The 13,681-nt window shown below is 42.4% G+C and overlaps 1 protein-coding gene across 4 annotated transcripts in view; it reads left to right on the forward strand.

Annotated features, from left to right (window-relative positions):
- The window catches only part of USP4 (ubiquitin specific peptidase 4), a 53,271-nt gene that overhangs the window by 23,004 nt on the left and 16,586 nt on the right, over positions 1-13,681 (forward strand). For 3 of the 4 annotated variants that reach the window (XR_013357927.1, XM_077858880.1, XM_077858882.1), the window contains exons 7-10: positions 4,760-4,900; positions 5,738-5,855; positions 9,406-9,579; positions 12,066-12,224. Coding sequence is in view for 3 of the 4 variants with exons in the window: in XM_077858880.1 (XP_077715006.1) it covers positions 4,760-4,900; positions 5,738-5,855; positions 9,406-9,579; positions 12,066-12,224 (592 nt within the window). In the remaining variant the exon portion in view is untranslated. The remainder of the gene's footprint in view (positions 1-4,759; positions 4,901-5,737; positions 5,856-9,405; positions 9,580-12,065; positions 12,225-13,681) is intronic. The other variant, XM_077858881.1, reaches the window with a different exon arrangement.

Raw genomic sequence — 13,681 nt, forward strand, 5'->3', positions numbered from 1 at the left:
ACAAAATCTTCTTTAAAATGTGGCAAGGAGAAGGAAGCAGGAGGGACATAGCGCCCCCCCCCCCCCTTTTAAGATTTTATTTATTCATGAGAGACACAGGCAGAGGGAGAAGCAGGCTCCATGCAGGGAGCTTGATGCGGGAGTCAACCCCGGGACTCCAGGATCCTGCCCCGGGCCAAAGGCAGGCACCAAACTGCTGAGCCACCCAGGCACCCCGGACATAGTCCTTTGAAGGAAATTTCCCAGAAATCCTACATAAAACATTTGCATCTCTTTGGCCAATGATATGACCATACCTGGCTTCAAGGGAGGCAGGGAATTGCCTCTTAGCAGGGTTGCAAAGTGTCTAGCTAAAAATTGGGGTTCATTAAAGAAAAAGGGCAGAATAGCTTACTGGGAGGCAAGATGGGGGGAAACCCTCCTTTTCTTCTCTTTCTACCAGTACTTTTGCCCACCATACATGTGTAGGTTTTTCCCACACATCCAGTTCTCTGATTCCTGCTGGGTATTCTACAGTTTCACTCAGTTCTGGCACAGTCTACCTGGAAGTAGCATCAGATCCCACAGATTAAGGGCTCAGTCCCATCAGACTAACCCACTTTTAATCCCAATTCCAAATACGGGTTGTTACTGTTAATCAGAGGCTCCTGTGACACCTCTTTGGACTTGATAATTTCATGGAACAGTTCACAGATCTCAGGAGGACAGTTTACTTACTCGATGACTGGTTTGTCATAAAAGGCTATAACTTGGGAACAGTGAGATGGAAGAGGTGTTGGGTGGGTGTGGGAAAGGGGTGAGGATTTGCCATGTCCTTTTTAGTCATGCCACGCTTCTGGCACCTCCATGTTTTCTCCAACCCAGAAGCCGTCCAAAATTCCCATACTTCAGAGACTTTTGTACAGTCCTCAGTAATTACGCATGATTGATTCAATCATTTACCATTGGTAACAGAACTCTGATTTCTAGCCCTTTTCCCCCGCACTGGGGGTTCGGGGTGGGCAGCTGCAAATTCCAAACCTCTGCGTGGTTAGTTCCCCTGGAAAACGCCATCCTTTGTGACTTTCCAAAAATCATTGACAAACTGAGGTGTGGTTGAAAGGCGTGTTGGAAATAAGACATAGTTTTCACTTTAGCACTTTGAAGCTGTTTTGGGAACCAAGGACAAAAATGCAAGTATAACAAAAGATGCTCTTATCACTCTTATCACTGAGGAAATTACAAGGGTTTTAGGGACTGTGTACTAGGAATTTTGGACCAGACCAAAATACATATTTCTTATTTTTTAAATTTTTTTTATTTTTATTTATTTATTTTTTTTAATTTTTTTTTTAATAATTTTTTTTTTAATTTATGATAGTCACACAGAGAGAGAGAGAGAGGCAGAGACATAGGCAGAGGGAGAAGCAGGAAGCAGGCTCCATGCACCGGGAGCCCGACGTGGGATTCGATCCCAGGTCTCCAGGATCGTGCCCTGGGCCAAAGGCAGGCGCTAAACCACTGCGCCACCCGGGGATCCCTTATTTTTTTATTTTAACTTATTTTTATTTTAAAGATTTTATTTATTTGAGAGAGAGAGAGAGAAAGCAATAGACAAACATGAGGAGAAGGGGCAGAGGGAGCCTGAGAAGCAGACCCCTCACTGAGCAGGGAGCCTCATGTGGGCCTCAATCCCAGGACTCTGGAATCATGACCTGAGCCAAAGGCAGATGCTTAACCAACTGAGCCACCCAGGCACCCCCTTCTTATTTATTTAACAGTACATATTTCTTATTATAAATCACAATACCCTAGGAGACAGGAAACTGCCACACCTAGGAAGGGAAATTGAAGGCAAAAAAGGAAGAAAGAAAAACTGAGAAGTTGGTAATTAAAAAACTGGAGATAAGGAGGCTGAATTGAGGCTAGCTCAAGTAGTGATTAGCTATAAATGGGTTAAACTCACTAATCAAAACTCTCAGCTCAGGGCAGCCTGGGTTAGCCCTGCCTTTGGCCCAGGGCGTGATCCTTATCCTGGAGACCTGGGAGTCCCCCGTCGGGCTCCTTGTATGGAGCCTGCTTCTCCCTCTGCCTGTGCCTCTGCCTTTCTCTCTCTCTGTGTCTCTCATGAATAAATAAATAATCTTCAAAACTCTCAGCTAAGATTTTCTTTTTTTAATAGGATTTTTTTAAGTTTTGTTTTTTTTAAGATTTTTATTCATGAAAGAGGCAGAGAGACACAAGCAGAGGGACAAGCAGGCTCCTCGCAGGGAGCTGGACTCAGGACTCGATCCCCAGACTGGGATCACATGCCCTCATCCAAGGACAGATACTCAGCTGCTAAGCCACCCAGGCATCCCTTAAAGATTTTATTTATTCATGAGAGAGAGAGCAAATGTGAGAGAATGTACAAGCAGGGGGAAGGGCAAAGGAAGAGGGAGAATCTGGCCTCCCACTGAGCAGGACCCTGGAATGCTGACCTGAGTAGAAGGCAGATACTTAACTGGCTGAGCACCCAGGTGCCCCTTTTGATAGGATTTTCTCAAAGAAAACAAACAGCCATATTCAGTAATGCATCATCTATCAACCAGACACAAAGATTAACATTGATGAAGTGGTAAAATCCATCTAGTGAATTTGTCATCACGGGAAATCATTGATTGGCCTAGCCCTCCCCCCACTTTTTTTTTAACCCACCTATAGAATCCGTTTTACATGTGTTGTGGTAGGAGAACAGCCTGAATTGTTTCTGTCCAGCTCTTATTAGTGAGGGCCACCTTGTAAATTCTGAACATTTTAAAACAGTTTTCTCTTCCTTGTAGATTGCTCCAACTGTTGTTTGTGCTTCCAAGGCTTTTTGTAGATCTGGCTGCCCCCCCCCCCCCCTTTTTTCTCTTTCCCTAACTCTACCTCCCTCTAATGGTACTTGCCTGAGTTAGAGCTCTGCACCATGGCCTCCTTTCAGGGCTGCCTGCCCAGAACTAGAAGAGGCCACTGGTCCTGACGTGGAGATGTGGGTGCATGCAGACGAGGGGTAACAGCGTTGGTGTGGGGAGAGCACAGCTTAGGATGATGTGAAGGCAGTGAGGATTCTAGCTAAGATTTCATTGTTATCTTTTTTTTTTTTTTTTTAAGATTTAAGTAATCTACACCCAGCCTGGAGCTCACAACTTTGGAGATCAAAGTTGCATGCTCTACAACTGAGCCAGCTAGGCACCCTGAGTTAATTGTCATCTTAATGATAATGCTGGGTACCAGATTCTGGCTACTTGAGGTCATCCCTGTAGGGTGAGCTCATCCACAGAGCAGCTTTCAGCCTGGAGAACATCTGCGAAGCATGCAGAGGATGGATATTGGAGCAAGGAAGGCAGGCGTGTTCTAGTGATTGGTAAGGACTGGAGATGCTTAGAATCCAAGCTTCTATGGATTTTTGCCCTTTTGAGTTCAGAGAAATAGAGTAAGTTACCAGTGAACAGTGAACATTAGTAAAAAGAGGAGTGTTAGTTAGACTATATGCCTTGAGGTTCTGTGTATCAGAATTTAAGTTTCACTATCCTATAGTACCTGTCAACAGACCTGAGATAACTATGCCATATCCTATCAGCCTTGGATAGCGACTTTCCTGTCTGCATAGGAGGCTGGGAATATCTACATTACATTGGACAGGTTTCATATGTGTGCTGAAGTCACATGGGTGGTGCAAGAGTGCCTGCCCTTTGTCTGCCAAGTCTCACTTACTGAAATATCTGGGTTCTTGGACTTTGTAGCATGAGGATGTGGCTCTGTGAAGCAAATGGTCTTTAGGATTTGAGAAAGGTGCGTTTCCCTGTGGGGAGGGGTAAGGGGCTGGAGAGCCCTCTTTCCTTCTAAATCACTGTCACGTCAGAGTGTGGAGCAGAACTCAGTTACTGATGCCCATTTAGGCCCCTGGATAATTTCCTGATGTCTGTCTGCTGCAGGTGTGTGTGCAGGGTCACTCTTTGTCTCTGTTGCCTTGTTTTGCTTTCTTGCAAGGAACCCTGGTTGAGAGCAGATCCCATGAGGTTGGGCTCTCTTGCTGAGGCATATCATAATTTTCTGGAGTCTGAAAATAGCCCCAAATCTAGATGGAAAATCACGTTTGTGCATATTTGAAGCAAAGCAGAACGATTCACTTTTTCTACACATTCTTATACAGATTTTAATAGAAAATTGATAAAATTCATACCAATTTAATATTTTAGACAGCCTTTGAATTTATTAATCTGAAAGTTGGTATAAATCTAAAGTAAAATGCTGTGAAAAATATTGAAACATGAGTTTGAAATAGGACGTTTGGTAAATTTGAGGAAGCAAAAGGAATTCTCTTTGAATAGCATAGTGAAACCAAATTACCATTTTCCTGTTATAGTGTACTTATAGCTAGCTGTTCATTTTGGGTCAAGTGTTTTGGGGACTATTCATCTCTTATTGGCATATTTCTATGTTTTTCACTGGTAACTCTTCTCAGGGAAGTTTATGATTTATAAATCAAACCTGGTTGCCCTAAAGATAAACCTTGTCGTTTATCCTGCTGAGAAATTGGGTGGGTGACCATGTGGATCAACGAGACCAGGAAGACCAATTAATTTCTTGATTACTTAAATAAAATTTATCTTGAAGTAATATGAAAGTAGGCCTTTTGCAGTTTATTTTAAATAACAATATGGAGAACATTTATTTCTTGAAAAGAGATCTAAGGCATTTGGTAGGGCTTGCTTTTTGCAAAAAGTCAGTAGCCTTGTCTCTGCTTCTCTCCCAGATCAAGCACTGCGCCTAGCAGAAATTTTCCTACCTCTCCAACATCATCAGCAAGTCCCTATTCCTCAGTGTCTGCCTCTCCCATTGCAAATGGTGATAGCACTAACACCTCTGGGATGCACAGCTCCGGTGTCAGCAGGGGGTAAGAGCAGGCCCTTTCACATTGCTTCCCTCCCTCTTGAGTCTTTCCTAGGCTGCACCAGGAGAGCTCCTCTGCTGCCACACTAGGTCTAGTGGGATTAGCGTTCCCCATGGGAACATGCTACAGGGAATGTGGTTTCTCTCTTTCATATCCACTATAAAATGCCTCCTACTTTTCACTTATGTTTCTTGTCCTTCTATGATCTGCTATTTTGTGCACAGCCATAGTCACTGGTGGTCTTGTGGGGTCACCGCTTTTGTATGTGATGGGGTGGGCTGGCCATATTAGAGCACAGTAAAAGCTGTGAGGGAATGGTTCTCAGCTATGGGAGAGCCCTGCCTGCTTCCCTTCTAGGTGGCTGTGATCCTTTATGCAAGCATCTCAGGAGAGCCTGCCACAAATCATAGACTGAATGGAGGAGGAGGGTCAGGCAAGAGAATGTGCGTGAATACTCAGGCACAGTCAGGACTGAGTGTGGCCTGGTGTGTGGTGACAGGTGTGAGCTCTTGATCTTGGTAACCACATGTTCTTCCCTGAAGTCACATGGCAGTTAGCCTTCTAGAGGGATATACAGCTAGCATTTGCCAAAAGCCTGAGAGTAGAGAACTCCGCATCCCTTCCTGTAAGGATGTGCTTACCACCTACGATCATGTCAAATCAAGGCCAGGGGTGGGAGAAGGATAGTGGTGAAGGGCTGGCAAGGGGAGTAGAAAGAACTTGTATCATGGGATTATTACCAGTTAAGAATTGTAGAGGCCCTGGAGGAGCCCCAAAAGGCATCCTGAGGGCATGCGTACAGCACTCACTCTTATTGTTGATGTGGGTTATGTTTTCCAGTGGATCTGGCTTCTCTGCTTCGTATAATTGTCAGGAGTCCCCATCGTCTCACATACAGCCTGGGCTCTGCGGACTTGGAAACCTTGGGAACACCTGCTTCATGAACTCCGCTTTGCAGGTAGAAGGGAGAACTGTCATCTCAATAACACTGGTGCTTAAGACTAATGCTTGGTTAGGAAAGGCATGCTAAAATGTTGGGAGGATCCTTTCCTGGGGGTCCCTGCTTACTCTTTGTTAATACTTCAGGGATCCCTATCAGGACATCTCCCTTGGTTAGTACACAATGGCCTCATCCGTGTTAATGGCCCTAAAATGTCTTCTTAATTAGTCCTGGGATGGATTTTACAGTAAAAATATTTTGAATTTTGTTGACCATTAGGGAATGATCTTCCCAGAACATATTAGAGTACTTGTCTGGTTGGTTTTTGATGGGAAGAGAACTCACAGCAGCTGGTACCATCTTTTTACAATGATAGCTGTCTTATCTCATGCCCCTGATTGTGCAAAATCCTAAAATCCTCCCTTCAATACCTCATTTGTTCATTGATCAAATATTTTGGGGACATACTATGTGACCATACTATGGTGGACATGGGCTGGAGTTAGGGTCCAACTACAGAATTAGGAGGGCACAGTTCCCAAGACTCCCTTCCTTTCTGATGCCAACTGCAAGTTTGGGAGTCCCTAAGACTGCCTTTAGTTTCAATAATTTGCTTGAAGGACTCATAGACTCACTTAAAACTATTATACTCACAGATATAGTTTATTATAGGGAAAGGGTATAACTTAAAATTAGCCAAGGGAAGAAAAAAATAAGGCAGAGTCCAGGAGGGTCTTTAGGGCAGAGCTTCTGTTGTTTTCTCCCTGTGGAGCTAGGATGCATTTACTCTCCTGGCATTGATATGTAATGGTAGTCGTGGGGTATTGCCAAATATATGTAAACTCATCCGAGCTTCGGTTTCCAAAATTTTTGTTGGTGCTTTATTACATGGTGTGATTGATTGATTGATTGATTGCCCAGATTGTTAAACTCAGTCTCTAGGTAGACCGATACGATGTGACCCAAGGCTCCCCCTGCTCCCCACCTCCCCATCCTGCCCCCAACTAAGTCACAATGTTGGTCTTTCTGGAGTGGTTAGCTCTCACCCTAAGATGACAGTATAAGTATGGCTGCCACCACCCCAAATCACAATGTTAGATTCTCCACTATGACTAATAACCTCCAAACAAAGATACTCCTGTCAACAAAGTACTTCCCAGGAGCTAAGGGCAAGAGCCAGACTTTCTCTTTGGGCAAGGCCAAATTCTTTACATAGAGACTCAATGGTGAACAAACGAGACATGGTTTTTATACTTACAGGACTTTTAATCTAACTTTGAAGTTTCATGGAGTAGGAAGGAAAGGATAAAAAGACATGTAAAAAACTAGGTAACTCTTGGGTTTGGAAATTATTTTTTTCCATTGTGGTGAGATGGGAAGAGCTGAGCACTAAAGAAAAGAAACTTGAGATTTGGCTTTTCATGGGTAGGTTTTTTTCAACTCTGTATCCTCAGTTTTCCTCAACTGTTGAATGAAGATAATAATGAGGTCTGTAGCTCTGCATGTAAATATCATGGAAAAAAAGAAATGCTAAATTCCATGATTTAAGTTTCTATCTCCTAATGCTAAGAACAAATGAAACCCAGATGAAGTGGCAGGAGAGGAATAATAGAAGAACAGAAATTAACGAAATACAGGGGTGATTTACATTACAGCCAAATATGTAATGTAATATGTCTTTGGAAAAAAAAAAACTAATATAATTGATATAAATGCTCAGGGTAATTGAAGAGGAAGAAAAGAGAAAATATAAATGACCAAAACTAGAAATGAAAGCGGAATATCACTATAGACCCTACAGCCACTAAAAAGATTAGAGAATAGTAAACTACTCCAGAAACCAGTATTGCACTGTATGTTAATTAAGTAAAATTTAAATAAAATTAAATTTAAAAACTTCTAAAAAGGTTAGAGGATAGTAGAACAACTTTATGCCATTAAATTAGACAATTTAGATGACAAGTTTGGACGTGTGCTCTGAAAGGCATACTTTATCAAACTTACACAGGAAGAAATAGAAAATCTGAATAGTCTCATATTTGTTAAAGAAATTGACTGGAAAGGGAATCCCTGGGTGGCTCAGCGGTTCGGCGCCTGCCTTCAGCCCAGGGCGTGATCCTGAAGACCCGGGATCGAGTCCCGCATTGGGCTCCCGGCATGGAGCCTGTTTCTCCCTCCTCCTGTGTCTCTGCCTCTCTCTGTGTCTATCATAAATCAATCAATCAATCAATCTTAAAAAAAAAAAAAGAAATTGACTGAGGTTGGGGGGCACCTGAGTGGCTAGCGGTAGAGTGTGTGCCTTTGGCTCAGGTTGTGATCCTGGGTTCCTGGAATCGAGTTCCGCATTGGGCTCCCCATGAGGACCCTGCTTCTCCCTCTGCCTACGTCTCTGGCTCTCTCTGTGTCTCTCATGAATAAATAAATAAAATCTTAAAATAGCAAAAAAATATATATATGTAAATTGACTCAGTAATTAAAAGCTTTATAACAAGGGAAATTCTTGTTCTGGATAGCTTTGTTGGTGAATATATTCAAAGATTTAAAGCAAGAAGTGCTACCAATCATATATATATTTTCAGGAAATGGAGAAAGAGGGACAGCTCCCCAAACCATTTTACAAGGCAGCACACTCTGATACCAAAACCTGACAAGGAATTGTTTTTTCTAAAATTTTATTTTGAAGTAACCTTTACACCCATTGTGGAGCTTGAACTCAGAACCCTGAGATCAGGAGTCACATGCTTCACCACGTGAGCCAGCCAGGCGCTCGTGGCAGGAAGTTTTAAAAAAAGGAAAATTTTAGTCAGTCATACCTCATAACTATAGACACAAGTAACATAAGTGAAATTTTAGCAAATCAAATTCAGTGATATCTAGATGAAAATGTCGAACAAGTAGGATTTGTACCAAGAGAACTTGGTTGATTTGACACCTGAAAAATGTATGTGTGTCATTTAGCATAGTAACAGAATAATGGAGAAAACCTTATGACCATCTCAATAGATGTAGAAAAAACATTTGATAAAATACAGTTTTTGAATTTGAAGAGTTAAAGTTTTCATGTAAACACGTATATTGTGTTATTCATTGTTTTTTTCTACTATCTTGTTATCCTGATCTTTTCCCCCATAATGTTTTGGCTCTAGTAAAATATTTTGTCTTCAGCTTAATTATATTTTGTCTTCCTGTGAGACAGTGGAATGTTCCAATCAATTCCAGTTAAATTATCATCTTAACATTATGTTAAAAGTGATCATGCTTCATTGAATAGAAACTTACTCTGTCAGGTACTTGGGTGCAGCTTTTGCCTTTGGATAGTTATTTCAGAGACAGTTCTTAGGCAATGAGTGTGAGCCCCAAGACCATGTCCTCTGGAGGTTAGCTGCAAGGCAGGCTACCAGCTTGGGCTTCTGGGAGGCTGTGCCTTACTGTTGGTGAGCCTTGCAGAGAATCTGCTGAGAACTTCATTTTGTTGGGAGTTGACCCCTCATTGGCCATTAATAACTTGGTTTATCTTTATCTCTGTGTGTTCACCGGGAGTGTGAGCTCTGATCATGTTCTCTTTCAGTGCTTGAGCAACACTGCACCACTGACCGACTACTTTCTCAAAGACAAATATGAGGCTGAAATCAACAGAGACAACCCTTTGGGAATGAAAGGGGAAATTGCAGAAGCCTACGCAGAGCTCATTAAACAGATGTGGTCTGGAAGGGACACTCATGTGGCACCTCGCATGTTCAAAGTAGGTTGCTGTGTGTACTTTTTTCCATTTTAGGGAGAGTGATTTAGTGTTATAATGAGGTATTCTAGTTGCATATTGGGGTTAAGATGGGGTCTGAGACTAAAAGACTCAAACGATGAGATCCTTCTTTTTTCTTGTTTAGTCATTCAGCACATACCTCTGGGCTGAGGATACTGTTGGTTGCTCAGAATGGTGTATTGTACCAGTCTGGAAGTAGGAAACCTCCTAACCCAGACCATAACAATTCAGTTTAATTTCCAGTATTATCTGAAGGGTATTCCCAGGTTCTCTGAGCCTGGAACCTATACCCACTGTGGGCTCCGTAACTCAGGAATTGGGTTGATATTCTTGGAATGTGGTGTGAAGGCAGTTTTCAATTGGATCTTCCAGATAGGAAGATTGGGTGAACTGTAGTGGGCTCTTGGAGCAACTTGGGCTTTCTCTTGCTTTCATATTTTGTTTTTTTGTTTTTTTTTTTTGTTTTTTTTTGTTTTTTTTTTTCATATTTTGAAATCTGAGAGATCTTTAGCCTGCACCACTGCAGTTCACGGAGCCTTCATGAAGCACATGGTAGAAAAAGATAGGCATATTTTCTATTCAAAGGGGATGAGGGGCAAGTAGCACTTGGGCTCAGTGAGAAAATTTAAATGGTTTATTGAAATTGAAAACTAGGGATTCCTGGGTGGCTCAGTGGTTTAGCGCCTGCCTTCGGCCCAGGGCATGATCCTAGAGTCCCGCGATTGAGTCCCACATCAGGCTCCTTGCGTAGGAGCCTGCTTCTCCCTCTGCCTATGTCTCTGCCTGTCTGTCTGTCTGTCTGTCTCTCTCTCTCTCTCTGGGTGTTTCATGAATAAATAAATAAAATATTTTTTTTTTTTAAAGGAAAGAATGAAATTGAAAACTAATTCTTTTTACCCCTGTAGTCACATTAATCCCTCAGAAATATGCGTAAATTACAATTCCATACCATAAAGTCAGAAAGGGACTGGAATCAGGTGATGGCACATTAAGCTCAAGCTCCTATCAATGAACAATTGATAGACCGTATTTAGGGATGTTAGGGGTAGTGTAGAGCTTCCTTGATGATAGACATTTTCTCTCTTTGACTGTCTGCTTTGGCAGCCACTAGCCACTTAAAATGTGGTTAGTGTGAACAAGGAACTGAATTTTTTTTATTGTATTTAATTTAAAAGGTTTTATTTATTTGAGAGAGAGAGAGAGAGAGACAGTATAAGCTAGGAGGAAATGGAGAAGCAGACTCCCAGCTGAGCAGGGAGTCTGATGTGGGGCTCAATCCCAGGACCTCGGGGATCATGATCTGAGCCAAAGGCAGACACTTAAGTGACTGAGCCACACAGGTGACCCTATTGTATTTATTTTTATTATTTATTTATTTATTTATTTTTAATTTTTGTTTATTTATGGTAGTCACACAGAGAGAGAGAGAGGCAGAGACACAGGCAGAGGGAGAAGCAGGCTCCATGCACCAGAAGCCCGACGTGGGATTCGATCCCGGATCTCCAGGATCGCGCCCTGGGCCAAAGGCAGGCGCTAAACCGCTGTGCCACCCAGGGATCCCTGTATTTATTTTTAATTTAAATAGTCACATGTGGGGCAGCCCTGTGGCGCAGCAGTTTAGCGCCACCTGTAGCCCAGGGCGTAATCCTGGAGACCCGGGATCGAGTCCCACATCGGGCTTCCTGCACGGAGCCTGCTTCTCCCTCTGCCTGTGTCTTTGCCTCTCTTGCTCTCTCTCTGTGTCTCTATAAATAAGTAAATAGATCTTTATAAATAAATAAATAAATAAATAAATAAATAAATAGTCACATGTGGCCAGTGGCTATGGTACTGGGCAACATGGTAGAGAGCATTGATTCTCCAACTTTAGGATTCATCAGAACCTCCGGAAGGGCTTGTGAAAATACTACTGGACCTATCCCCAGAGTTTCTGATTCTGTCCAGGTTGGGCCCAAGAATGTGTATTACTAACAAGCTCCCAGGTGATTCTAGTGATGCCAGTTGGGAACCACACTCTTGGGGATCATAGATGCAGAGCAGTGCAAGGCAGAGTTACTTAAAGAGAAGAGGCCTGGTAGGTACAGGAGGATTCCTCTGGCTGAAGAGATACCATTTGTAAAGTTGTAATGGAGAGTCTGAACCAAAGAAGGAAGTAAGAGAGGGACTCACCTCAGTACTTCCAAGGTTCTGGCTGCTCAGGAGGCCACCCTTCACTTCACTCTTCTTTTAGGGTACTGGCCCAGGTGCCAGGTTCACTATTGTCCTGGCTTTTGATCTGAGCCCTCTCTCTGGCAAAAACTACTGGCCTCCTTTAGGCTCTTGAGGAATTAATTGGGCCGCTCGACCAGATGGTACTCTCCCTTACTGTCCCAGCTGACCCTGCAAAGTTAGTTTTGATGGCGGGTTCCCATCTGACTTCACTAGTTCTTTAAATCTTATGCCTTCTGATTTGGTTGCTTTTGTTGTAGACCCAAGTGGGACGTTTCGCCCCTCAGTTTTCTGGCTACCAGCAACAAGACTCTCAGGAGCTGTTAGCCTTTCTTCTAGATGGATTGCATGAAGATCTGAACCGAGTAAAGAAGAAACCCTACCTGGAACTGAAGGACGCCAATGGGCGGCCAGATGCGGTATGATATAGAAGATTTTTGAGCAATAGCATTTCATAGATGTTGCCTTTTACTGAGAGTTGTAGGGACATTCTTTTGGTCTTTGAGTATTGGTGCCGGGGCCCTGGTTGCCTCTTTTCTTGATGTGGATCTGGGCTCTGGTAGAGAAATGTATTCCAGGTTAGAAAGAGGCAAACTCTGGTTACTCCAGATCCTCCTGCTTGGGCTTCTTTAAGTTAGTGTCAGTTTGCATAGTATAATGCTGTTGTTGAATCAGAGACGAGGGCAGTCTGAGAACTAAAGTGCCTGTAGTATGAGCCTTGGGATTATTACTGCCCTCATTAAAATACGTAGATGATTAGTAAAATAGTTTATTAATAACATTATTAGGGCACTGATTTTTTTTGGCCTTGATTTTCCAATCTATGAAAAGGAGATTTAGCATTCAAGTTACCCTATCACATTGGACTTGATCATATGAAAACTTTAAAGTAGTATTTATATCTTGAAGAAAAAACAATGAGTTAGCTGAACCATAGTACAAAACCTCATGTGGTGTGTGTGTGTATATATATACACACACACACACACACACACTCTTATATATACACACACACACATTGGAATACTATTCAGCCATCAAAAATTAAAGAAATCTTGTCCTTTGCAATGACATGGATGGAACTAGAGGGGATTATGCTAGGGGAAATAAGTCTATCAGAGAAAGACAGTTAAATATCTCCCTCAGAAGATCATAGGGGAAGAAAAAAAATAAGATTATCAGAGAGGGAGACAAACCATAAGAGACTTTTAATCATAAGAAACAAACAGGGTCACTGGAGGGGAGGGTGTTAGGATGGGGAGTTGGGTGATGGGCGTTAGGGAAGGCATATGATGGAATGAGCTCTTGGTATTATTTATATAAGACCGATGAAATTGGGCAGCCCCAGTGGCTCAGCGGTTTAGCGCCCAGGATGTGATTCTGGAGACCCGGGATCAAGTCCCACGTCAGGTTCCCTGCATAGAGCCTGCTTTTCCCTCTGCCTGTGTCTCTACCCCTCTCTCTCTCTCTCTCTCTCTCTCTCTCTCTGTCTGTCATGAATAAATAAATAAAATCTTAAAAAAAAAAAAAAAAGACTGATGAATCACTGATCTCTACCTCTGAAACTAAAAACATATATTAATGAATTGAATTTAAATTAAAATAAGTAAAAATAAATAAAAATGTACTTTTATACACCCCCTAAATAAATAAATAAATAAATAAATAAATAAATACCTCACTGAAGGGACTTTGGATCATTGAAAACCTTATAGGAAGCAGTCCTTCCTTGTCCTAGTCCAGTCCATTTGCTGTCAGGGCTGTCTCCCATCAGAGACCACACTGATCCCTATATGCCCCACGGTCCAATGTGAAGACTTTGTTAAGTGTGGAATTGGGCATAACACTGGCATGTAGTTGTGAGTATGGTATGCTA

The sequence above is a fragment of the Canis aureus genome, chromosome 19, assembly GCF_053574225.1.
Source record: "Canis aureus isolate CA01 chromosome 19, VMU_Caureus_v.1.0, whole genome shotgun sequence".
NCBI classification, from domain to species: domain Eukaryota; kingdom Metazoa; phylum Chordata; class Mammalia; order Carnivora; family Canidae; genus Canis; species Canis aureus.